At 43.7% G+C, this 25,491-nt stretch overlaps 1 protein-coding gene across 1 annotated transcript in view; it reads right to left on the minus strand.

The window, feature by feature from the left end:
• Positions 1-23,857, minus strand: part of VRK2 (VRK serine/threonine kinase 2) — a 156,990-nt gene extending 133,133 nt beyond the window's left edge. Inside the window, 6 exon segments of the mRNA XM_030194671.1 lie at positions 2,714-2,801; positions 4,765-4,834; positions 5,274-5,329; positions 9,800-9,954; positions 23,508-23,552; positions 23,726-23,857. Coding sequence (XP_030050531.1) covers positions 2,714-2,801; positions 4,765-4,834; positions 5,274-5,329; positions 9,800-9,935 — 350 coding nt within the window. The 5' untranslated portion in view covers positions 9,936-9,954; positions 23,508-23,552; positions 23,726-23,857.
• Positions 23,858-25,491: the final 1,634 nt, after the last annotated feature.

Below are 25,491 nucleotides of genomic sequence, written 5' to 3' on the forward strand. Positions count from 1 at the left end.
CAGCTGCTTATGTGCAGATATTTTATTTTAAAAAAACACATAGAGGGGCATAATCGAATGCAAACGCCCATGTGTAAGAACATCCATCTCCGAGAACGGGTCCTTGAAGGGGTGGGCCGAATCGTATTTTTGAAAAAGATGGATCTTTAGTTTCGAAAATACGGTTTGTGCCAGGCAAATGCATTGGATGTGGGCGTTTGTTTGAGCTGGGCGTTTTCGTTTTTCAGCGATAATCGAAACCAAAGCGTCCCAGCTCAAAAACGACCAAATCCAAGGCTTTGGGTCGTGGGAGGAGCCAGGATTCGTAGTGCACTGGTCCCCCTCACATGCCAGGACACCAACCGGGCACCCTAGGGGGCACTTTTAAAAAATAGGAAAAAACATTAAATTACCTCCCAGGTACATAGCTCCTTTACCTTGGGTGCTGAGACCCCCAAATCCCCCCCAAAACCCACTACTCACAACTCAACACCATTACCATAGCACTTAATGGTGAAGGGGGGCACCTACATGTGGGTACAGTGGGTTTTGGGGGGGGGATTAGAGGGCTCCCAATTACCACCACAAGTGGTACAGGTAGGGGGGATGGGCCTGGGTCCGCCTGCCTGAAGTGCACTGCATTACCCACTAAAACTGCTCCAGGGACAGGACTTGTTGCTGCTGTATAACCCTGGCACAGCAGTTCACACCGTAAGACTAATCTCGCTGAAAACGTCCTTTATTTCAATAACCGCGTTTACTCACAGCTAATTGCAGATCAGAGGTTGTGCCCCACTGGCAACGAGTCTCCCTGGTACTAAGATTAGCAGTAGGTTAGAGCTGGCAGAATGGTGTACAATGCCCTCTTTCAGCAACATTCAAGGTAAGAACTAAGTTTTGTAACGTGGCTAACACATGAAAGGGATCTAAAACAGACTTACAAAAATGGCCACTACCTCGTGGACTACCGGAAACAAAATAAGGCACACTCTGACCCAGTAAGCAGAGGGAAAAGCACCATGGGAGAAGAGCCTACCAACTACCAACATCGTGAGACTGTAACACAAGCTGGTGAAATCACGGAGCCCAATACCTTACACCCACCACAATGCAATGCTGATGTGACCCTGCAGTGCACCCCAGAGCCAAATCTGACCCAGGGAAAGGCTGTGAGAGGATCGAACACATTCTGCTGTCATGGAGGTGGGTACGGAATTTGAGGGTGGCATAGAGGCTGGGAAATAAGGCTTTTGCAAGTGGGTTTTTTATGGTGGGAGGGGGTTAGTGACCACTGGGGGAGTCAGGGGAAGTGATTCCCGATTCCCTCCGGTGGTCATCTGGTCATTTAGGGCACTTTTTTGGGGACCTGTTCATGAGAAAAAAGGGTAAAAAAAAAAAAAAGTGTCCTAAATTCTCGCTAAAAACGCTTTTCTTTTTTCCAATATCGGCCGAGCGTGCCCATCTCTGCTCGGCCGATAACCACGCCCCAGTCCCGCCTTCACCACGCCTCCGACACGCCCCCGTCAACTTTATTCGTTCCCGCGATGGAGTGCAGTTGAAGACGACCAAAATCGGCTTTCGATTATACCGATTTGGCCGCCCACGGGAAACGGACGCCCATCTCCCGAACATAGGCATTTTTCTCCTTTCGAAAATAAGCCTAAGCACCTATGTATTCTTAAAAATGGGCTTCTATTTTGCCTCCCAAAGCAGGCAAGCTGAGTTATCCTGAACTAGTTAGAATGACATCCGATTGAAAATATTGCAGGCCCACAATCTGACAAAGATCTTTCTCCTTGAGATTATTCCCAGAAAAAGCTGATAGAAACTATGGACCCAATCTTCAGCCGGTGGCGGGCAGCGCGTTTGCTGTCTGCTGCCTGCATTAAACCCAGATATCCAATGAGGCCATATCTGGCGATCAACATTGAATATCTGGGTTTATTTTGTCTACTAAAAAGTTAACCGGCTATGCCGATATTCAGTGCTAATTGGTTCATTTTTTAGCAGTCAACGATAGGCCGCTTAAATAGCAGGCTTATTTCAACCGCTCAACATAGCCGGTTAGTCGTTAACCAGGATATTGAGAGGGAGATAACAGGGGGTATGTGCCTAGACAAAAATGTATTCCAGCCCTGGCCTCACTGAATTTGCTCGCTAATCCACGTATTAAAACGGAGACGTGTCAGGAGAAATGGAAGGAGAGGAGATGTGTTGAGGGGTGTGTCACAGCAGCATTGATTTATCTACCTTTTGTAGCAGGCCTACCATTATACAACAGTAACAGCATGTGGTAAGTGTGTGCTAGTTACAATGTGCAGTTCCCAACCTTTCCCCATGGAATTAGAACATGAATTAGAATGAACTGTCATATCAGAATGGTAATAATTACAGTGGTCATGTGCTAATAGTTATCATGCATCAATTCACATGCTGGTTACTGAATGTAGTGGCCCCAAAGATATTTGTTATTACTACTAATTTAGTGCTAGAGTTAAATCACCTTTTCTATTTACTAATAATACGCATTAACGATGTTCGTGCCACACTAACGTAAAAGTGCACTTTAGTTAGCCATGGCTGTAAATCTACAAACAGTGAGTAGGAGCCTTTGTTTTGGTGGCCATACTGCCGCTGCCACTGTATCCAATGTAAAAAAAATTTAAAAAAAAAAAAAATTGTAGATAGGAACAAAAAAAAAAAAAAAAAGATTTTTAAAAACTCAATTTTTTACCTTTTTCCATTGTACTCAGCCAAACCTGATCCCCAATACGAAGGGATTCCTAAAAAATCTAAATTATGTTTCACCTTCCATTTCTTGACTGTGAAAAGAACAAGAACATGTTTTACCATAATGGACTACCAGATGAGGAAAAATTTTAGTTCATAGGCATGTGCATTTGTTACCACACATTTGATTTGTTACTATATCTTACAAAAAAGGAAGACACACACAAAGTTTGGTGCTTACCTGTAAGAAGTGTTTTCCACTGATAGGGGGATTGGTAAAGGCATACCCAGGGGTGACATCATGTAACGACGCTAAGACAAACTACTCTCCCAGAGCTCAGAACTTAGTATAATGTGAGCAACAGCAGCCCTTCCACAGAAACTAAAACCCCCAGGGGAAGTACATGGGATGAAAAAGTTCTCATGTCCATTCAACAGGACAGAAGAAAACAAAACTGAGGTGAAGAGACTAGTTTGTGCAGGAAGAACACATACACTCAAAACAGTCAACTAACTTCTGAGCTCCTGGAAGAACAGTTTTGGGCCAGCACCCTCATATGACATCACCTGCTTGTGTGCCTGACTCAATCCTGCTCGTCAATGGAGAACAAAACAAATTAGTACACATTAAGAGCTATGTTCTATAAATGGCGCTGAAAAAAACCCGCTTAAGTGGTATTCTATAAGCCACGCCTAAAGTTTGGCAAGGTTTATAGAATTAAGTTAAGGAGACAGGTCGCGGGTAAGTTTAGGTGCAAATGACTAATTATACACATAACTCAAACCCATGCCCCCAATCCGCCTTAAAACGCCCATGACCCTCCCATTTCCGTCCCCCTTTTTCGGGCCACTTGTAAATTTTAGGCACAGATCCCGTGCTTAACTTTACATGTATACCCCAGGATTCTATATGGCATGATTTAAGTCGTGCACACGAAAATTCAGTCGTATCCTGAATTTGCATGTGCAAGTTAACAAGCCAATCAGCACCAATAATTGCACTTAACAAGCAATGACACTAATTGGCATTAATTACAATTTATGCGTAGAATTGTCTAAACGTATTTTGTAAAGTGATGCGCGTAAATTATAAACTGCATAGTTGAAAGAGGGGGAATGGCCATGGGCGTGGAATAGGCAGGTCGTGGGCATTTCTAAAATCTATGCGTGTGGTTATAGAATACACCTGGTCCGTGCGTAATTTACGTGTCGAAATTTACACCAAGTTTTCCTCTTGTAATTAAATGTCAGCTAATGATCTGACAACTCGAAAAACTGATCAACAAAAAGAGCGGACCATGTAGAAAATGTAGTTTTTATTCACTACTTTAGCTTCCAAGTTTATACAAACATGTCTAACATGGCCATGTTTTCCCAAAATGGCTCACTCACGAGCAAACGAACACTATTTGGTGTAAAATTCAAACTTCACAAACTGGTAAAAACCATATCTCTGATCTTTTTGTTGATTACTATATTGGATCTTGTCAACCGTTTGCCTTGTTGCGTTCTTGAGCTTGAAAAAATGAGACATACTGCCCCAACTTGACATTTCGTCCTTTAGATTGTAAGCTCCTTTGAGCAGGGACTGTCCTTTGTTAAACTGTACAGTGCTGCGTAACCCTAGTAGCGCTCTAGAAATGTTAAGTAGTAGTAGTAGTAGTACATACTATTTAGGACAGTGCTGCTTAAAATTCTTGTGGCTGTGATCCTATGATCGCAGTTGCAGCAATGCCTGTGATCCTGCCAAGGTGCATCAGAATTAACATCTATATAGTGATGACACAGGTCACAACCCGAAACATGGCCTCACAGCTTTTCTTGATCCCACCCCGGTCCTAAATCAATAAATACTTTAGGCGAATGGTCTCCCCATATACCGGGGCCTGCCCTTACACGTCTTTTTTATACTCACATGAGCTATACGCTAATTTCTTTTTTATACTTTAGGTCATCCTCTTCAAATGTCAGCCAGACATTCATAAAACATAAAAAATCCTACCTATGCATCTGTTAAATATACCACGATTAATGCACTCAGGAGGTGGTACTTACTGCTCTCTGGCTTTGCTGCTCTTTGGTAAAATTTCAGTTCACTAAATAGTGTCCCATTTTCAAGATATTCCTATGAAGAAACATGTACTGTTAGGAAAGAACTGCCTCAAAATTCAGGGTATACACATCGTATGACCTTACAAAAATCAACGCAACACCAAAGTCTGGACACACAACCCTTTTCTCATGAATGTATTCCGATATGGCCAGTTTTCTGGGTGTTTCATACTATAATCAGGCTACCCCACAGTTTATTGTCCTCCCTAAAGCTTGTCAGAATTAGGGAAACTAAAAAAACCCAAGTACAAGTAGTCAAATGATGCAACTCTAACCCCGATGCAGAGGAAATTCAGGACAACAGAGAAAAAAGTGCTGATCTTTTTCTTTCAGTGTATTAAAAAATAAAAACTTCCTTTTTTTCTGTAAAACATATGGCTAACGCAGGGTGAACATGTGTTTCAGACAATTTTTTCTTTTTTAAAAAAGTTAATATATAGTATACACATTACCACTTTAATCACATGTACTGGATCATCTCCTACTGGTGTGCCATCCTGAGGGAAAGCTGCAAAACCAAACATCAAACTTAGAATCTAACCCAAGTCACCTTAAAGTTCATTATAAACCAGCTACAGTATAGTGTAAGAGGAAGTTGTGCCCCACCCCTAGTGCCCATAAAATCCAAGTACACAGGCAGCAAATGTCAGCTACAGTTTCACTACTCATTATGTCTAAGATTTTCTGCAATTTTTAGTCAGCGAGGGGAGAACAATACATTCTAAGACTCCAAAACCAGTGCACGTCATGCAACCTGATTTCTTATTGTAAACATTAACTCAACATTGGTATTAGGAGACAGGCCTGCCCAATATACTACAGTATGTGTAGTGTTGATTTCAACAAACTGAGGATACAAGACTACAGATACCAGAAGTTCAGAATCGAGGCCTATACAAGTATGTCCCCCCCTGTAATTCAGATCACATTAATGGATGTCATTTTAGAAGTATCCAGACATGCAAACGGCAACATTTACACATTAGATTACATTTATGTGCAAACAGCAATTTTGGAAAGATGCTATTTGCATTGGTAGAATCTAGGATGCAGCAATTTCAAGGAAGCATGGTGGGGTGAATAAGGTGTTGCAAATGTTGTAAAAGCCATTAGCTTAGCAGGGTTTTAAAAAAGGTTTGAATAGCTTCCTAAAAGAAAAGTCCATAAGCCATTATTAAGATGGACTTGAGAAAGTCCTCTGCTTATTTCTAGGATAAGCAGCATAAAATGTATTGTACTGTTCTGGGATCTTGCCAGGTTCTTATGACCTGGATTGGTCACTGTTGGAAATAGGATACTGGGCTTGATGGACCTTTTTGTTCTGTCTCAGTAAGGCACCGATAATGTTCTTATGGGCAGGCCAAATATGTAAACATGTATTGGCCAAAGGCTTTTAGGCATCAACCTTTATACCTGCCCCAAGGCACATGCAAAGGCCAATTCTACCAGCCCCTAAACATGCCCCCCCCCCCACTCCCAGCTCACAGTGGGGGGTGTCTGGTAGTCTGCTGGGAACAGCAGCAATCCCAAGTCACTCATGCTCCATTTAAGCCCAGGTTCAAAATGGTGTTGGCTGACTACTACAGATAAGTGTCATATTAAGGTAGTCTCACATTATTACCATTAGGATTCACCCGGCAACAATTTGAACCCAATCCAGAGTAGAGGTTGGGGATTGCCTGGACTGCAATTTTGAAAACCTGCTCCCATGCACAATTGGGGGGGGAGGGGGGTCAGAACACTTTTTCCTCATGTGCAGCTTTTTAAAAAACTGTTGCTCCCACTGGACATGCCAACAGATACATGTGAATGTCTGCATATCATTGTATTTTGCAAAGGTTCTGCATTTGACAACCTTTTTGCACGTCTACATAAAAACTGTGCTGCGTCTCTCAAGCAAAGTATGGCAATTAGATTTGGTTGCACAAATTATGTTTTATATTTTGTATAATTTTACAGGTCCAAGACAACTCATGCTATCGTCTGGGATCAAAGATTGAAGACTATAAAAGGTGCCAACTGCTGCTAAAAAACGCTAAAAAAAAGTCTACAGCTCCTCTGTGTGTGCAACGGGGGGGGGGGGGGTTGTGGGTCTTGGCCCCCTCTCCTTCAGCTCAGGCTCCCTCTGCTAGCTCCACCACTCTAAGAGGTCTCTTGCATGAGTCCCGCCTATGATGTCTGAGCAGCGTTTAATTCTACAGGAACTCTTCAGCCACCAATGCCAGCTCCCTCACTCATGCTCAGTTTAGCAACTGAACTGTGGATACGGAAGAATGCCAGCACGTAAGGTGTGCTGCCGACTCAAGGGCTGCTCTGGCAGCACAGGCAGGACTTGAGCAGTAGACCTCTTTGGCTGGTTTGCAGCTTGGCATCCACGCCAGCAAAGGTATACTTTAATGTGGCAGAGGCAGCGAGGGTAGGTGGAGAGAGTACTTGGCCCCCTCAGTCCATCTTTGGGCCTCCCCCAAGGACTTCTGGTTATGCCCCTGGTGTGCAGCTCTACCTAAACAACTGCATACATCTCCTTACAAAGCTACAACAATCCTACGTAAAGAATTACAAAAATTCTGTCCAAAGTGCACATATGACAGCACGTCAGAGAGACCTGCTGCCGAACAGGTATCAGTGATGAAACACTGGAACATCACAGTTGTCACCACCACCGCAATGATGGATGCAGACTTATTGGACTGGGAGCATAATTTCTCTGTGAGCATAATTTGGTGGAAAGTGCACACGTAGGTTTGAAAATGCAACCTATGTACAGACTTTTCCTTCTCCGTGCTCCTAGGAACATTTCCTCTTGGTGCAGCAAGTCTGTGTGTTGTGAAAGAACAAGTGGACATTTAGATGAATTTAGGGCAGCAGTTTTCAGTCAATTTAAATGAGTGAAAGTTTTATTTTTGGTTTTTTTCAGGGGGGGGGGTTGGCTCATAGAAATCTCTTTGAAAATTAACTTGAGCCTTCCTCAGGACTTTGCATTGTTGCTTAACATTGTAGAACTATTTTTCCCCCTGACATATCATCCACATCTTTTTCATTCCTTTATTCTATTATTTAATTCTCATTACCCCTCTTCTGCTACAGCCTATCTCTCACTCTCCAAAATTCTTTAACCTGTTACCTCTCTCTCACCAGTTTTCCTTCTACAGTAATTTCTTTTCCCTTCCTTCCTTCCCTCTCTCCCCCCTCCCCTCCCTCTCATACCATTGGAATCCACAGGGGAAAAAAATATGTGGTTCACTTTCAGATTTTTTTCTTTTTACTTTTTCAGCGTCTCCTTTTGGTTTCATGTCTAGTCAATATGTAACAATTAATTTGCCAGCATTAAAACATTCCATGTGTGTTAATTTATAGGTGATGTAGCGATACCTTCTGTTGAACTAATTTAGTACAACTTGTTTAATGACCCTTTCTTTCTATATACAGTACAGCAAAACATAAATACTGCAGTAGATAACTCATGGCACATGTAAAAATTAAGGTAATCCAGAAACCTCAAAGTCAATTTCAAATGAATACAAAAGTTCCCAAAAACTAAACAAAACTGAAAAGAACAAAAGCAAGCATAAAAATATATAGATGTGATGGGTGCTCAGCTTTTGTAGTGCATTATTACACAGACCAGAATCTTAGGTAGTTGTAATGGCACCTAATACCACATCACAGCACCGTACTCCAACCCTTCCAGCCTCTTATATCTAACAATTGTTTCAAGAGCAAAAAAAGGTACAAAAATACAGAAACCGTGTTATTTATCTTAAGGTGCTGTGATAGTTCGCACCCCGAAGGTGTGATCCTCACGGTCAACAATCCACCATGAGCATCGCGTTTTCTTCCGCTGTGCTTTCAAGCGAGTCTAATTCCCAAACATTGCAAACCCATAAGTCCGGAAACTTCATGGCTCCTCAAGCTGTAGATGGACTTGAATGCAGCTTTTCTTCGAGCTGCTGATAAATCCTCCTGACGCTACACTCTGAGAAACATGGACCATGTCGAGGAAAGAAAACTTTGTTATTGAGGATTGAGCGCATGACTTTTGGAAGTTTCCGGACTTATGGATTTGTAATGTTTGGGAATTAGACTCACTTTGAAAGCACAGCGGAAGAAAACGCATGGCACATACTGGATTGTTGACCGCGAGGATCACACCTTCTGGGTGTGAACTACCACAGCACCTTAACAAGTAACGACTTCACTTCTCAAACATTAAACAACAAATGCTCAAAGAAATCAAGTTTTGCAAATGGAGCTTTTTAGTACGCATAAACATATTAAGCTGAGCCACTCATTTCAAACCCTCACCGTCTAAGATGTACAGTTTCACAGAAATGAGCCAAGAAAACATCATCACACCTCCATTTTCAAGGACCTAATATATTTAATACAGGAAAATCACTAATTTCTGATCCATCTCTAAATCATCAGCACCGCTATGCTCGAACCCAAATGTCCAATTTGAGGGTTTAGAGATTTGCAAAATATTCTGCTGAATCTAGACTGACCAGATTAAAATAGAACAGGCGAATGGCACCTGCTTTTTTTTTTTTCATGCTGAGAAACATCTTCAGGTAAGGCAATTTCTCCTCAGGAGCCATGATGAGGTCAGATTTTAACTCAGTGTACAAAATTGTTCTTAACCTTTTTTGTAATATCTTTTTTGTAATCCGCTTTGAATCCAATGTGATATAAGCGGGGAAAGTGCACATGAATAGAATAGATATACATCAGAGGTGTCCATACATTTAGACTTTGAGCACTGTGGTCACCCTGAAGTGCTGCCAGGAGCCACAGTAGACTATCCCTGTTCTATAAGGCACTTTCAAAACGGCAAACCTCCAGCCTAACTGAATAGTTCCTGATATAACCTGTAACTACTGATTGTACTGCATTACTCCAACACTTAACATTTTGACAAAAATGAATGGGAATGCAGGCTGTTCATGAAATCCGTTTATAAGGAGAAAGAATACCTTACCTAAATATATTAATCCAAAGCCCCCTTTGGCAAACAATCTGCCCAGTCTCCAGTTGTTCCCTTCGGTGTCTTTCAGCACCAATCCTTCAGGCAGTGGGATTGGAAGCTTACTCTTTCCAGCTCTCTTAGGTGGCATCACTTCTTTCTTGCCAATACTAGGAAAAGAGAAAACAGCAACAAATGTCACAGTCACCCACTTTGCAAAACTAAAATAGTCCTCGAGTTTCAGTTTCCAGCCCCAGCCAAATTTCCCAGCTAACAGCAGCTCTAACAAGAAAACGTGAAACTGAAGCTTGCCAAACATTAAGAAAAAAAAAAAAGTCCTAGCATACACTATAATAGATCCAGACTGATCCTCTTATTTTTTAATTAACATCCACTGAGGGCATCTCATGACAAAGTCAGTTTGTTTCTGTGAGTTCCTTAAATTGCAGCAGGCATGCTCAGCCTATTTTAAAGCAAGCTTTGAAGCAAAGGCTGCCCTTGTTACCCAAAATAATACTACTAAAGACTAGTGGGTTTCACTTCCACTGGAATCACACACACACACACACACACACACAAAATGTATTTATTTATTACATTTGTATCCCACATTTTCCCGCATAGCAGTAGGCTCAATGTGGCTTACAGGTTCCAGAGAGGAGAGTACCAACTCTGGGAATATATACAGAGTGGAAAATAGAGTAACAGTAGGTGCAAGGAAGATGATAAGGTTCCGGAAAAGAGAATACAACTCTGGGACAAATATATAGTAGCATATAGAGAGAAGTAATCCCAATGAGGCTAATAAGTCACAGGGGATGGGACTACAGCTTCTAGTGAGCAATACAGAGTAGGATAAGGTTAGAAGTACACTTAATTATAACTGCAGTGGTAAAATTCGTACAGTATGAAGTAATATGATTATGTGGAAGAGGTATTGTTCATTTCTTAGTTCGATAAATGTGTTGCATTGTTCATGAATTAGTTCGGGTCTGCTGGGTAGGCTTTCCGGAAGAGGTGAGTCTTGAGGTCTTTTCGGAATTTTAGATGGGTGTTCACAGTTCTAATGTTTCTAGGTAATGTGTTACAGAGCTAGGAGCAAATGTAGGAAAAGCTGGATGCATATGTTGATTTGTATTTTAGTCCTTTACAGTTTGGGTAATGCAGGTTTAGAAACGTTCTTGATGATTCGGTGTTTCTAGTTGGTAAGTCGATAAGTTTGGTCATGTAGGTTTGGGCCAGGCATTGGATTATTTTGTGGACCAGAGTGCAAATTTTGAAGGCTATTCGTTCCTTGATTGGTAACCAGTGCAGTATTTCGCGTAGGGGTTTAGCACTTTCAAATCTTGTCTTTCTGAAAATGAGTCTAGCTGAAGTTCAAAATGGCCGCCGTGTAGGTCAGACGCATTTTTTGAGCTCCCGTAATTTTCCTTATATACTTACTGGCTCTTAGGTTAAGCGCCACTAAATTCTTCTAAAAATGCCGAAGCGGCGAGGGAAGGCGGCTGCCGTTGCCCACCAGCGCCTGAGTACCCCTGCTCGAAGCGGCCCGATCGATACTTTTTTACAGCGGGCTCTTCAGGACACTAGTACGCCGGTGAGCGGCTCGCTGAATATCCCTGTAGCGGTTGAAGGCTCCCCGGGATCTCTAGAGCTGGAAGTCTCTTTAAGCCCCGACACTCGAACACCTCCACCACCTCCAGGGCAAAGTAGGCCTGCCCCCTCATTATCGGCGTCTCCTAATCCACACCCGGAAGGGGAGAAGGACGAAGGAAGACCGAGGGCAAATGGAGATCAGGAAGGAGCGGTAACTACACAGCCCGGAATATCTGCAGAAGGTGGAAACTCTCCTATTGGGGTAGAACTTTCCTCACAACAAGCAAACCCCCAGAGGTTACACTGGACTGCCTTTGGAATTTGATTGTAGATTTGGGCAAAGCTATGATACCACAGATACAAACCCTTAAGCAAGATGTTGCTGAAGTTCAAGATAAGGTAAAAGGATTAAAGACACAGCTGGAAAATCACGTAAAGGACTTAAAACAGACTCAAGAAACTCAAAACGTAATGTTAAGAGACTTGGCTAATTTGAGAAGGAAGGCGGAGATTATGGAACATTTTTCCAGAAATAATAACTTACGTTTTATAAATTTTCCATATATGTCAAGTATAGCACCGAAAGAAATGTTAAACTTGTATTTAAAACAAGTTCTTCAGATAAATGAACAAAATATGCCTCCTTTTACACAAATATTCTATATTCCTTCTTTGAAATTACAGCAACAAGAGAGTCAACCCCTAGATGTCTCTGCTCTTTTGGAAAGCTCAGACACAGAACAAGTGCTACCAGCTACACTAGTAGCAACTGTAGCTCTATTACCAGATAAACAATGGATACTGAGGCTTTTCTATAAAAATCGAATTAAAATGTTTAAGGGGCTAAAAATTAATATATTCCCAGATGTATCAAGGGAAACACAGCTGCGCCGGAGAAAATTCTTACAAAAAAAGCAAGAAGTGATTAACCTGGGAGCTAATTTTTTCCTTAAATTTCCCTGCAAGTGTCAAATTTCATACCGTAATGAGAAATTTACCTTTTTTGATCCATCCCAATTGGAGTTGTTTATAACATCTAGGAAGAAAGATGGAGTGGTGACTCCATCTGTTAATGTTTGATATAAATGTTTAAGTGTCCAGAATTCGTCTGGCCTACAAGTTGTACTGTAATATTTCCTTTACTTTTTTTTTTACTTCAACAATGTTTGTATAATTTTGAACTCCCCATTGTGGACTTATATCGGACTGGAAGAAGTAATGCTTTAACAATTATATTTTTCCTTAAAAAAATATTCTTTTTCTGTTTATCCGATTTTTCCTGTTGCAAGATATTATGCTTGTAAATATGTTAAAACTTAATAAATAAATAAATTAAAAAAATGAAAATGAGTCTAGCTGCCGTGTTCTGTGTGGTCTGGAGTTTCCTTAAGATCTGTTCTTTGCATCCCTAATATACGGCATTACAGTACTCAACGTGTGATAGTACCATTGTTTGAATTATATTACGGAAAGTTTCCCTTGGGAAGAATTGTTTGATTCGTTTGAGCTTCCACATCGCATGGAACATTTTCTTCGTTGTGGCATAGGCTTGGCTCTCCAGGGTTAGGTTGGTGTCTAGTAATTCCAAGGATTTTCAGTTTGTCCGATATTGGGAGAGTATGTTCCAAGGTTTTTATGGATGAAGGGAAGTTTGTTTTGTGGTGAGAAGAGAGAATAAGGCAGTGAGTTTTTTTCCTTGTTGAGGTTCAGTTTGAATGCCGATGCCCAGGCATCTGTTAAGCTTAAACTAGAATTTATTGCAACAGAGATTTCTGTTGGATTAGAGTTGAACGGTATGTAAATGGTGACATCATCCGCATACAGAAAAGGATTAAGATTTTGCTTGTGTAGGGCATGAGCAAGGGGGATCATCATCAGATTAAATAATATGGGTGAGAGAGGTGAACCCTGGGGTTGTCCAACCGCCACCTGAAGCTGAACATGTCCAAGACCGAGCTCCTCGTCTTTCCTCCTAAACCCACTTCTTCTCCTCTTCCTCCACTCTCTATCTCAGTTGATAACACCCTCATCCTCCCCGTCCCATCTGCCCGCAACCTCGGAGTCATCTTCGACTCCTCCCTCTCCTTCTCTGCGCATATCCAACAGACTGCCAAGACCTGTCGCTTCTTCCTCTTCAACATCAGCAAAATTCGCCCTTTCCTCTCTGAGCACACCACCAGAACTCTCGTCCACGCTCTCATTACCTCTCGCCTTGATTACTGCAACTTACTCCTCACCGGCCTCCCACTCAGCCATCTATCCCCCCTTCAATCCGTTCAGAACGCTGCCGCACGTCTTATATTCTGCCAGAACCGATATACTCATATCACCCCTCTCCTCAAATCACTTCATTGGCTTCCAATCAGATATCGCATACAATTCAAGCTCCTCCTCCTTACCTACAAATGCACTCAGTCTGCGGCCCCTCACTACCTCTCCACCCTCATCTCCCCCTATGTTCCCGCCCGTAACCTCCGCTCACAGGACAAAGCCCTTCTCTCAGTACCCTTCTCCACCACTGCCAACTCCAGGCTCCGCTCATTCTGCCTTGCCTCACCCTATGCCTGGAACAATCTTCCTTTACCCATACGCCATGCCCCCTCCCTACCCATCTTCAAATCTCTGCTTAAAACTCACCTCTTCAATGCTGCCTTCGGCGCCTAACCGCTTGAGAAATATAGAATGCCCCAATCTATCCACCCTATCAGATTAACTGTTCACTCGTCCTCTAGATTGTACACTTTAGATTGTCTTTAGATTGTTCTCTTGTCTTTTAGATTGTAAGCTCTTTGAGCAGGGACTGTCCTTCTATGTTTAAATTGTACAGCGCTGCATAACCCTAGTAGCGCTTTAGAAATGTTAGTTAGTAGTTAGTAGTAGTAGTAGTACTCCGCAGTCGGTACTCCATGATGGTGATATGTTTGAGTTTGCTTTTACTTGATAAGATCTCGTGGTTAGGAAACCCTTGATCCATTTGAGTATATTCCCTCCTATTACTATCTTGTCGAGTATTCTTAATAGTATATAGTGGTCAACCATATTGAATGCGCTTGACAAGTCGAATTGCAAGAGGAGTATGTTTTTTACCTAATGCGATTTCCATTTGAACTTGGCTAGGAGAGTTACCAGGACGGTTTCTGTACTGTGGAGGGATCTGAATCCTGACTGTGATTCATTAAGGATTGATAAATTGTCTATGTATTCAGTAAGTTGTTTAGCTACAATGCTTTCCATCAGTTTGGTTGTAAGTGGGATGGATGCCACAGGTCAGTAGTTGGTGATATCGTTAGTTTTCTTTTTGGTGTCTTTTGGTAATGATGTGAGTAGTATATTACCTTTGTCTTTAGGGAATATGCCATGCTGGACAAGAAGTTGAGGCGAGAGGTAAGTTCAGTGATGAATCGAGCGGGGGGGGGGGGTGTTCATTAGACAACTGGGCCAGGAGTCCAATTGATAGTAGGCTATAGAGAGCTTATTGGTTGCTAGTGCTATTGTTTCATGTGTGATCTGGGCAAACTTTGTCCAAGTTCGGTGGGCTGGGTATTCTGAGCATGGGTCTAGCTAACTAAGGAAGGTATCAAGGCTGGTGTAGTCCTGTGACATTTTTTTGCGTAGATCAACAATTTTGCCTTTGAAGTAGTTAGCAAGTTCGTCTGCTGTTGGGATTCCTGATTTTGTTGAGGACACTGGTTTTGTGTCTAGTAATTTGTCCAGTAGAATGATATCCATTCCCCCCAGGCATGCCCTAGCTGAAAGGGAGGGACTTCATATACAACATCCAAATGGGGAGCAGCGACCTCCATGTAAAAGTGCTACCAATGAAGGAGTTGAAAGAAAAGCAAAAATGGTTTTGGGGAGGGGACACTTCATTGCATTTGTGTGAGCCTGCAGGGTTTATCTGCTACTCCAACAGTGAAAACAAATATTCAGAAAAAAAATTAAACTCATGAGAGGACAAAGGCTAGGCAGAACACACTCCCAACTACCCACCAAACTATTCCTTCATGAGTCTGGTGGTCACAAATGAATCAGTGTCTTGAATAGGGTCCAACACTCAACTGGGTGACCTGGACCAACTTGTCCTTCTGGGTCCAATTAATTAAATCCTTTGCCATGGCCAGACGTTGACCGGGTGGTCCTGGTCACATCCTTCTCAGGTCCTTGATACAGTGTTCCCATAAAAGAAGAGGAGAGAAAAATAACTAAATAGCAAAGAAAAATGTGGAACAGTCTCTACCATTTGATAGAAAATGGGGTAGTGTTGGTAATGAATGCAATATCCTTCTTGTACAGATGGATCCTGTTCAACAGCACAGCAGATCTGTCCTCTGGTTTTCTCTCACACTTACCTCAAGGAAGGATTGTCTCAAGATTCCTTGGGTTATTTGTCATCAGGAAGTAGAGGAAAAATCCAGTGGGCTCCCTCTGGTCTTTTCATCTTCCTTACTTAGCTTAATCTCCCCACCTCTAGGCTTCCCACCCTTGTGACCCTGTAGATTAGTTCCACTGAACTGTGATCTAGCCACTGCCACAGAGGTCAAGGCCCTCAGTTCTTCCATAGGGCTGGAAGGAGTTTTACTAGAGAGGATGATCTGTGTCCCTAGTCCTTAAAGGGGTTCCAGGGGTTGAATACCCCTTGTGTGTTACCGCTAGCAATACCAGGAAGACAGCTTTGCCATATGTCTTGCCTGCTGTCAACAAGTTACAGGGATACACCGGCTATGCTATCATTGTTTCATAAGAATGTGTTCTTCAGAGAGCAGTGGGCAGTGAAGACCTCTGTTTACGGCACAAGTTAGCCTGTTCATTATTAGTTTGATCCGTCACTTTTTTATGTTTTAATTTTTTTTCTTTTAAGTTTCTCAATTTTTGATATACTGCCTCTTTTGAAGCACAAATCGAGGCAGTTTACATATGACTATTCAGATACTTGAACTGTCTCTGGTGGGCTCACAATCTTAAGTACATTGTACCTGGGGCAATGGAGGGCTAAGTGACTTGTCCAGGGTCACACGGAGCTGCAGAGGGAATTGAACCTGGTTCCGCAGGATCTTAACCCACTGCTGACCATTAGGCGGCAGTGGGAATTGAACCTGGTTCAATTCCCTATTCCTCGCCAAACAGGACTATTACACCCAATTGACTAACTCCCTCAGTTCTAACCCCCGTCGTCTTTGCCACCCTGAACTCCCTCCTCAAAGTCCCCTCTGCTCCCACACCCCCCTCACTCTCTCCTCAATCACTGGCGGACTACTTTCGCGACAAGGTGATGAAAATCAACCTCGAATTCACCACCAAACCATCTTCTCCTCCTCCTCACCCTATAACACACTCCCTCAACCAACCAACCCACCCAGGCCTCCTTCTCCTCTTTTCCCGATATCACCGAAGAGGAAACCGCCTATCTTCTCTCCTCTTCGAAATGCACCACCTGTTCCTCTGACCCCATCCCCACCAACTTACTTAACACCATCACTCCTACTGTCACCCCCCCCCCATCTGTCATATCTTCAACCTCTCTCTCTCCACTGCAACTGTCCATGACACCTTCAAGCATGCTGTAGTCACACCACTCCTCAAAAAACCATCACTTGACCCTACCTGTCCCTCCAACTACCGCCCCATTTCCCTCCTACCCTTCCTCTCCAAGATACTTGAACGCGCCGTTCACAGCCGTTGCCTTGATTTTCTCTCCTCTCAGGCCATCCTCGATCCACTTCAATCCGGCTTTCGCCCCCTACACTCGACGGAAATGGCACTATCTAAAGTTTGCAATGACCTGTTCCTTGCCAAATCCAAAGGTCACTACTCCATCCTTATCCTCCTCGACCTATCCACCGCTTTTGACACTGTCAATTATAACTTACTTCTCGCCACTCTGTCCTAACTTGGGTTCCAGGGCTCTGTCCTCTCCTGGTTCTCCTTTTATCTCTCCCGCTGTACCTTCAGAGTACATTCTCAGGGTTCTTCCTCCACCCCCATTCCGCTCTCTGTGGGAGTTCCCCAGGGATCTATCCTTGGACCCCTTCTTTTCTCAATCTACACCTCCTCCCTGGGTTCCCTAATCTCCTCCCACAGGTACCAATATCATCTTTATGCTGATGACACCCAGCTTTATCTCTCCACACCAGACATCACCGCAGAAACCCAGGCTAAAGTATTGGCCTGCTTAGCCGACATTGCGACCTGGATGTCCAACCGCCACTTGAAACTGAACATGGCCAAGACCAAGCTTATTGTCTTCCCTCCCAAACCCACTTCTCCTCTCCCTCCACTCTCTATCTCTGTTGATAACACCCCCATCGTCCCCGTCTCATCTGCCCGCAACCTCGGGGTCATCTTTGACTCCTCCCTCTCCTTCTCCGTGCATATCCAGCAGATAGCCAAGACCTGTCGCTTCTTCCTCTACAACATCAGCAAAATTTGCCCCTTCTTATCTGAGCACACCACCCAAACTCTCATCCATTCTCTCATTACCTCTCGCCTTCACTACTGCAACCTACTCCTCACTGGCCTCCCACTTTGCCATCTATCCCCCCTTCAGTCCGTTCAAAACTCTGCTGCACGTCTTATCTTCCGCCAGAACCGGTACACTTATATCACCCCTCTCCTCAAGTCACTTCACTGGCTTCCGATCAGCTACCGCATACAGTTTAAGCTTCTCCTTTTAACCTACAAATGTACTCGATCTACAGCCCCTCCCTACCTCTCTACCCTCATCTCACCTTACATTCTTACCCGTAACCTCCGTTCTCAAGACAAATCCCTCCTGTCGGTACCCTTCTCTACCACCGCCAACTCCAGGCTCCGCCCTTTCTGCCTCGCCTCACCCCATGCCTGGAATAAACTCCCTGAGCCCATACGCCAGGCCCCCTCCCTGCCCATCTTCAAAGCCTTGCTAAAAGCCCACCTCTTCAATGTCGCCTTAGGCACCTAACCATCATACCTCTATTCAGGAAATCTGGACTGCCCCTACTTGATATTTCGCCCATTAGATTGTAAGCTCCTTGGAGCAGGGACTGTCCTTTTTTGTTAATCTGTGCAGTGCTGTGTAACCCCAGTAGCGCTCTAGAAATGTTAAGTAGTAGCGCTGACCATTAGGCAGCAGTGGGAATTGAACCTGGTTCAATTGAACCTGGTTCAATCCACAACCCCCTGCACTAACCATTAAGTCACTCTTCTGTTCCAGTCGGTGGCCTCTAGCTGCTACTACACCATATGATGCCTTCTGGGCAGCTGAGGTTATTCTTCCTTGGCTGGAGCGAGTAGTGTGCTGCTTGGAATCTGTCACACCTCTGGTTCTGCACTTCTTTTTTTCCACCTGCTTTAGGTTCCCCCCCTCCTCTACACAGGGCTTCAACTATGTCATTGACTTTGCTACCTTTGGGTGCTGGGAAGGGGGAGTAGGCAACTACAGCTTCAGACTCTTCTAGCCAAGTGTGTGTTCAGGAAGGGGCTCAGCGGTAGTTGGAATTTCCTCCAGGGCAGCAGTGTCTCCTCTTAGGACTTCTAAAGCAACGGAAGTTCCCCCTCAGGGTGGGCATGGCACTCTCCTGATGAATTTATGTTTCCTCCTGTAACTGACCAAATTCCTGAGGCCTATTCCAAGGAGGCTAAGTTGCTCATCCTAATACTCGGGCCAGCTTTCCCAGGGGCCCCGATTCAATTGTGGCATCCTTCAGGATGGGTACAGCAGTCTCCAGAAACGTCTCAGCATTTCTATGCTGGGTCGTCAGGATAGCTGTGGTCTATTCTAGGGTCAGTATAACTCTCCCTTGGAGCTGAAACTGAGCCCTCTTGGGTTAGGAATGAGGTGTTCTCTATAGCCTCTTCAGGTTCCTTTGGGCTAAGGACATACCCAGCAAGGATCTCCAGGGATTTGCATTCTGAGAGTGACAGCTGTAATTACCCAAGAAGGAGCTTTCCAGAAGTAAGTGGAATAGTTGTATGTCCAGTAGCTGAACTCTGTTGGTTCCCCAGGTTGCTGTAACATGTTTAGACTCCTTGAGCGTGAAGGAACAGCAAACGTCTGTGCAGGGGTGATAGTAACACCTTGCAGCCTCCTTGGGTGGTAAACGTGAAAATAATATGTCTCATGACCTGGGGTTGATAAAAGCTGTACCCTGGGACTTGATGAGTATAAGGTATTCCTGAAGCTTGGATAATCAATGCAGACTGACCCAAGTCAGTGGGGGCATCTGAAATGCCCATTTGGGTTTAGAGAATGACATGGGAGCGGGAAGATGTGGTAATCCACAATTATACCACAGGTTAAAAAAAAAACATTTCCAGGTTTTACCGCAGGCGCAAAAAGCAATTATTACCCCGCACCGCAGGAACGGTAGTAATCCTTGTACCTGCGGTAAAACAGATGCCTACCTTTTACCACTGTTTTACCACTGGGCTGGGACATTCCTCCTCCTCTCGTTCTGCTCAGCTCTGCTCCTTCTCCCTGCCTGCATGTGCAGGCATGCATGCACACGGACACAGTCTTCCGAACAAATGCCAGCCGGCACATCAGAGTTCCCTCCCTGCCCACCATGCTGACATTACAAGAAGAGGACCCTGATTGGCCTCTTTCTTTTCATCTCATCTCGTGCTCGCACCACCAGCAAACCACAGCAACCATTCTGTAGGTTATTTTTCAGTGCTGTCGTTGGTAGTGATACAGTGCCTCATCGTACAGTTCAGGTGAGAGAGCAGACGCAGGCAGCACAGCAGGAGAGTGGACTGACTGAGGACAGAGTCAGGAGTCGAGACTCAGCCAGAGGACTCATCCAGGCAGAAGAGCATGAGCCCAGAGGAACACGTGGCATACGACTGTGAAGACCACAGTAAGGTGCCCCCCCTCCCAACATGCCGCCTTGTGCAGCAGCATATAGATGTGATGTACACAGAGGAAGTATTATTGGTTTCAGTAGTAATTAGTTTATTTGGAGGGGCTGGTTGTAGGGACTCCTTAAAAAAATATTTTCATCTAGTAAAGGGCTACCAAAAAACACAGACATCAACTTATGAGTTCTGGTCAGATGCTCAACAATCATTACTATTTATAATGCAGTGGCATATTATAAAAATGCACTTGCCTATTTTTATTACTATTTCATGGAAAAGTTAGAGAGTCTGTCTAAATGAGGCAACATTATCCAGATCATAAGTTAATTATGTTCAGTGGAAAATAAAGCCATTGGCTCAGGCTTTTTGCTAGGTTGTGAATATTCCATCACTGATTCATTATTACTACCACCAGTATTACAGTACTGGACTGCTTTGGGATGGGTCCTATCTGCTATCTAGAATTTTGGAAGATGGAAACGTGAAAATAAAAATTAAGTTTTAGATGTTTTCCGAATCTGTAGAAGTTGTTTACTTTTGCAATGTGTGTAAGGATCAGTAAATGCCTGTTCTGGTGTTATGCATCATACTTATGGCTATGATTTCTGATCATTAAGGACAGACTTTTAAAAATGTCCAGTTGGTACTATACACGGCATATGGCATATGCTAATCTCAACTTTGTTAAATGTTTCAGACATATCCATCTATTCACTTGCAGTTGTAGATGAATGATTGGAAAAGATAGTGCTCATTATTGCTTGCTATGTAAATGAATATTCCATCACTGTTTCATTATTGCTTGCTGCAAGTCCGGTTTTACATATTAAGGGCTTTTGCTTTAAACTTTGTTTTAATTAGATACTCTGGATAACTTACTATTCATCCACAGATTTAAAAACCAGAACACTAGTTCAAGAGTATAGGGAGTACTTCTATCGGTAAGGTGCTTCATATTTGCTGAATGCACGGGTGTTTCTTGTAAGTGGGGCAGGGAGGGAGTGTAGGGGAGGGGATGTTTGTGAAAGTGGAGGAGGGAGGGAAGATGGGGAGATGTACCTTCTACTTTTGCTTTATAAAAATGACACTTCAGAATAAAGTTTTGTTCATTTTTTATACAGTAATCAAATTATTTAAATATAAAAACTGTTTGAAACTTCTGTGGACAGGGATAGAGTTTGTGGGAATGGGATGGGGACAAAGTTTGTCACCACTTCATTCTCTATTTGGGTTATAATGTTGGCTTATGATGGTGCTAACTTACTTAAATTTCTCTCTGGAGCTGATCCTGACTTGGGATAACTGGGGTGTTTTGGCAGTAAACCCCATTCAACAGTTATGGCTCTGATCAGGGAGGAAATAGTTTGGGCCCCAGGTGGAAAAGAAAATTACCCCCCCAACAGAGCTCATTTAAATAAATGCCAAACAAATAAAATAAGCCATAGTAGAGAGGGGGGGAAAGGGGAAAAAAACTCAAAGGGGATCTGGAATACCAAAAAAATAAAAAACAGCAGGGACTGAGGCTCTGAGGGAGAACCAGCCTTAGGGACACAGCTAGTAAGAAACCCCATTGATTTTCCTAATCTAAGGGGTAGGGAGACATTGAGGGGCATAATCGAACGCGAACGCCCATCTCCATGGGCGTCTATCTCCGAGAACGGGTACGTGAAGAGGCGGGACAAACTGTATTTTTGAAAAAAATGGGCGTCCATGTTTTTTCCCGATAATACGGTTTGTGCCTAGCAAATGCATCGGAGTTGTGCGGATTTGAGCTGGGCGGTTTCATTTTTCAGCGATAATGGAAACCGAAGGCGCCCAGCTCAAAAACGAACAAATCCAAGGCATTGGGTCGTAGGAGGGGCCAGGATTCGTAGTGCACTGGTCCCCCTCACATGTCAGGACACCAATCGGGCACCCTAGGGGGCACTTGTAACAATTCCAAGTCCAAATCCAGACACTCCCAAGTCCATAGCTCCCTTCCCTTGGGTGCTGAGCCCCCCAAATCCCCCCTAAAACCCACTCCGCACAACTTTACACCATTACCATAGCACTTATGGCTGAAGGGGGGCACCTAGATGTGGATACAGTGGGTTTTGGGGGCGTTTTGGAAGGCTCCCATTTACCACCACAAGTGTAACAGATGGTGGGGGATGGGCCTGGGTCCACCTGGCACCCATTAACAACTGCTCCAAGGACCTGCATACTGCTGTGATGGCATTTGAGGCTGGCATACAGACTGGAAAAAAAAAGTTGTTAAAGTTGGGGTTTTTTTGGTGGGAGAGGGTTAGTGACCACTGGGGGAGTCAGGGGTGGTCCTCCCCGATTCCCTCCGGTGGTCATCTGGTCATTTAGGGCACTTTTTTGGGACTTGTTCGTGAAAAAAAAAGGGTCCAAAAAAAATGACCCAAATTCACGCTAAAAACGCCTTTCTTTTTTCGATTATCGGCCAAGGACGCCCATCTCTCCTCAGCCAATAAACACGCCCCAGTCCCGCCTTCACCACGCCCCCGTCAACTTTGGTCGTTTCCGCGACAGATTGCAGTTGAAGACGCCCAAAATCAGCTTTAGATTATACTGATTTGGGCCCCCTCGGGAGAAAGACGCCCATCTCCCGATTTGGGTCAAAATATGGGCGTCTTTCTCTTTCGAAAATAAGGTGGATTGTGTCCTAGGAAAAAGATATGCTTTTCTCTCTCCCAGAAGGTAACTGAGCCCACTACTGCTAGAAAAGCCCCCTCTTAATAGGGGGGAAAAGAACAGAATTACTGTTTTGTTCAGGATCAGCTCGTTCAAACCCACCTCATGCTGGGAGAAAGGTAGCAGCTTGGGGGGGGGGGGGGGGGGGGGGGGCAAACAATCTTGTAACATTTGCCTGCTTAAGCAGCAGTAAAGGAAAGAGATGGTGAAAAAGTACAGGCCAGAAGAGAAAAGACAACCCAGCATTAAGGAAGCCTTTCGCTAGTGGCTGAGCTGCTGCTTTTTGGTGATTAGGAAAAGATTCTCTAGATTATAACAGCATTTCCAGCCCTGCTCTGCCTTGGGTCAGAGTTAGCATCTGCTGTGGTTGGATCTGTGCTGTTCTAGCTCTGCCCCCCCCCCCCCCCTCACCCCAGCAAAAAAGGACAGGTATGCAGGCCATTTATGAATCTGTTTATAAGGCGCAAAGCTACATTACCTAAATATATTACTGCAAATCCCCCTTTGGCAAAGAATCTGCCCAGCCTCCACTTTTTCCCGTCGGTGTCTTTCAGCACCAATCCTTCAGGCAGCGAACCACAAAGTTTATTCTTACCAGTTTTCTTCTGCGGCATGACTCCTCTTCTATATCAAGGTAATACTAGAAGAAAAACAGCAATAAATATTACCATCACCCACGCTGCAAAAGTGAAACAATACTCAAGTTTCAGTTACCCGCCCCAACGAAACTTCCCTGATAAAAGCAGCAGCTCTAACAAGAAAACGTGAACTGGAAAAGTGCTAAGAAATAATGGGGATAAGGGTTGAACATACACTGCATTAGATCCAGACTGAGCATTCTTTCGTTTTCTTTTAATTAATATCCATTAAGTACATGCAAGATGTCACAGAGCAGGTTTGGTTTCTAGGAGTTCCTTAGATTTCAACAAGCATGCTCACTCAGCCCTACACAGCCTTTGATTGACAGTGCTCGGGCTCCAGGGACTACATCACTTCCTGCTGATGGGCCCCAGAAATAGGAGAGAGTGTGTTAACATCGCCGCTTTAAGAACTAAAGAAAAAAAAAATCAGTAGGAGACGTTCTTTGTACAGATTGCTTTTTAAACTGCCCGGAGTTTTCTTGTGAACACTTAGCTTTTCACTAACCTCTCCAAAGTTTGTCACAGATCAGTTAGCCCAACATAAAAAGGTATCCCATATAACCAGTTTGTTCATCTTAAATTTCCACATATTTAACCTGGCAGCCTCACTTTTCTGCTCAAATCGTAATGCTTTTAAAATAGAATGATGTCCTAAGGTTTGAGTTAATTTGCTTATCTGGGAGCATAATGCAATAATCCTTTCGGTATCCTCAAATGCCTTTTGCTGATATCTTAGTTTTAGCATTTTGTTACCTTTTTTTTTTAAACGAGGATCAGGTGTGTTGCATGTTCCGTGTTATGTGTTTATTTAGTCAAAGTTAGAGAACAACGATATTATTGTAAAGGATACAGGGCAAATAACTATACTTCTTGCTTGGGATTAAAACTACCGCAAATCCAATTTTATACAATAAAACCAAGTTACTAATAACGTGTCAACGATGTTAGCACATGCTAGTGTGGTAGCCAGGGCTTTTTTGAGGGGGTACTGAGTACCGGCACCTTTTCCATTGTCTGCTACAATTGGCCCATGTACCACCAAGTTTTAATGGAAGAGCTCAGGCTCTACACACCAATTCTGCCTTGTCATAGATTCTGTGACTGGTTGCAAGGGACCTGGCTATTGTGGGGTGGGTCCCTCAGCGATCACCCCACTCCTGAAAGGTGGCCTAGCATATGAGTACCGGCACCCTCTTTGCTAGAAACAACACACTGGTGGTAGCACACTACACATTGCTGCTTTTAAGACAGTACTCAATAGCAACTTTTTTTCCCACTGCCTACCAAAAATGCCCTGAGTCTCCTGGACTTACTTGGGGGGGTAGACATGCAGGTGTTGCAAATTTCCTGCCTGCCTTAATCGACCCAGGATGCAAGGCCAGATTTGCCAGACACACCAGACATCCTACTGAGCACTCATTAGCATATGACTGCCTGACACACACAATATATACACCGTGCTTCTTTCTCTAGCACTGTAACCATAGCAGGATGCAGAACAGCAATAAAGCGGAATTCAAGGTGAATGACCCCCCCCCCCCCCCACTGATGTACAGGAGTAAGGGGGGAGGGGTGCGCTAATTAAATTCCAACCAACTACAGAGGTGCATTAACATAAAATTGTATTTATTATGATGGCAAAATTTTTCTAAAACCAATAAAATGCATTAAAAAGATAGCCTGATTCAATTACATACAGAAAGGAGTCTGCAATACACATAAAAATATTGTCATACTTGACACAGATCTGTGTTTCCGATAAATGCCTGCCTCAAGAATTACATCTAGCCAAGAATGTGTCTGACTCTTGTGTAGGCAATTATTTTCAATAAATTGGCATGGGTTGAGCAAAAAATAGAATAATCCAGGGGCAGTGGAACACTTTTTTCTTTGGAGCCCAATCTCTGCCAGCCAGGGCCGCCGAGAGGGGAGGGCAGG

The sequence above is a fragment of the Microcaecilia unicolor genome, chromosome 3 (assembly GCF_901765095.1).
Source record: "Microcaecilia unicolor chromosome 3, aMicUni1.1, whole genome shotgun sequence".
Taxonomy (NCBI): domain Eukaryota; kingdom Metazoa; phylum Chordata; class Amphibia; order Gymnophiona; family Siphonopidae; genus Microcaecilia; species Microcaecilia unicolor.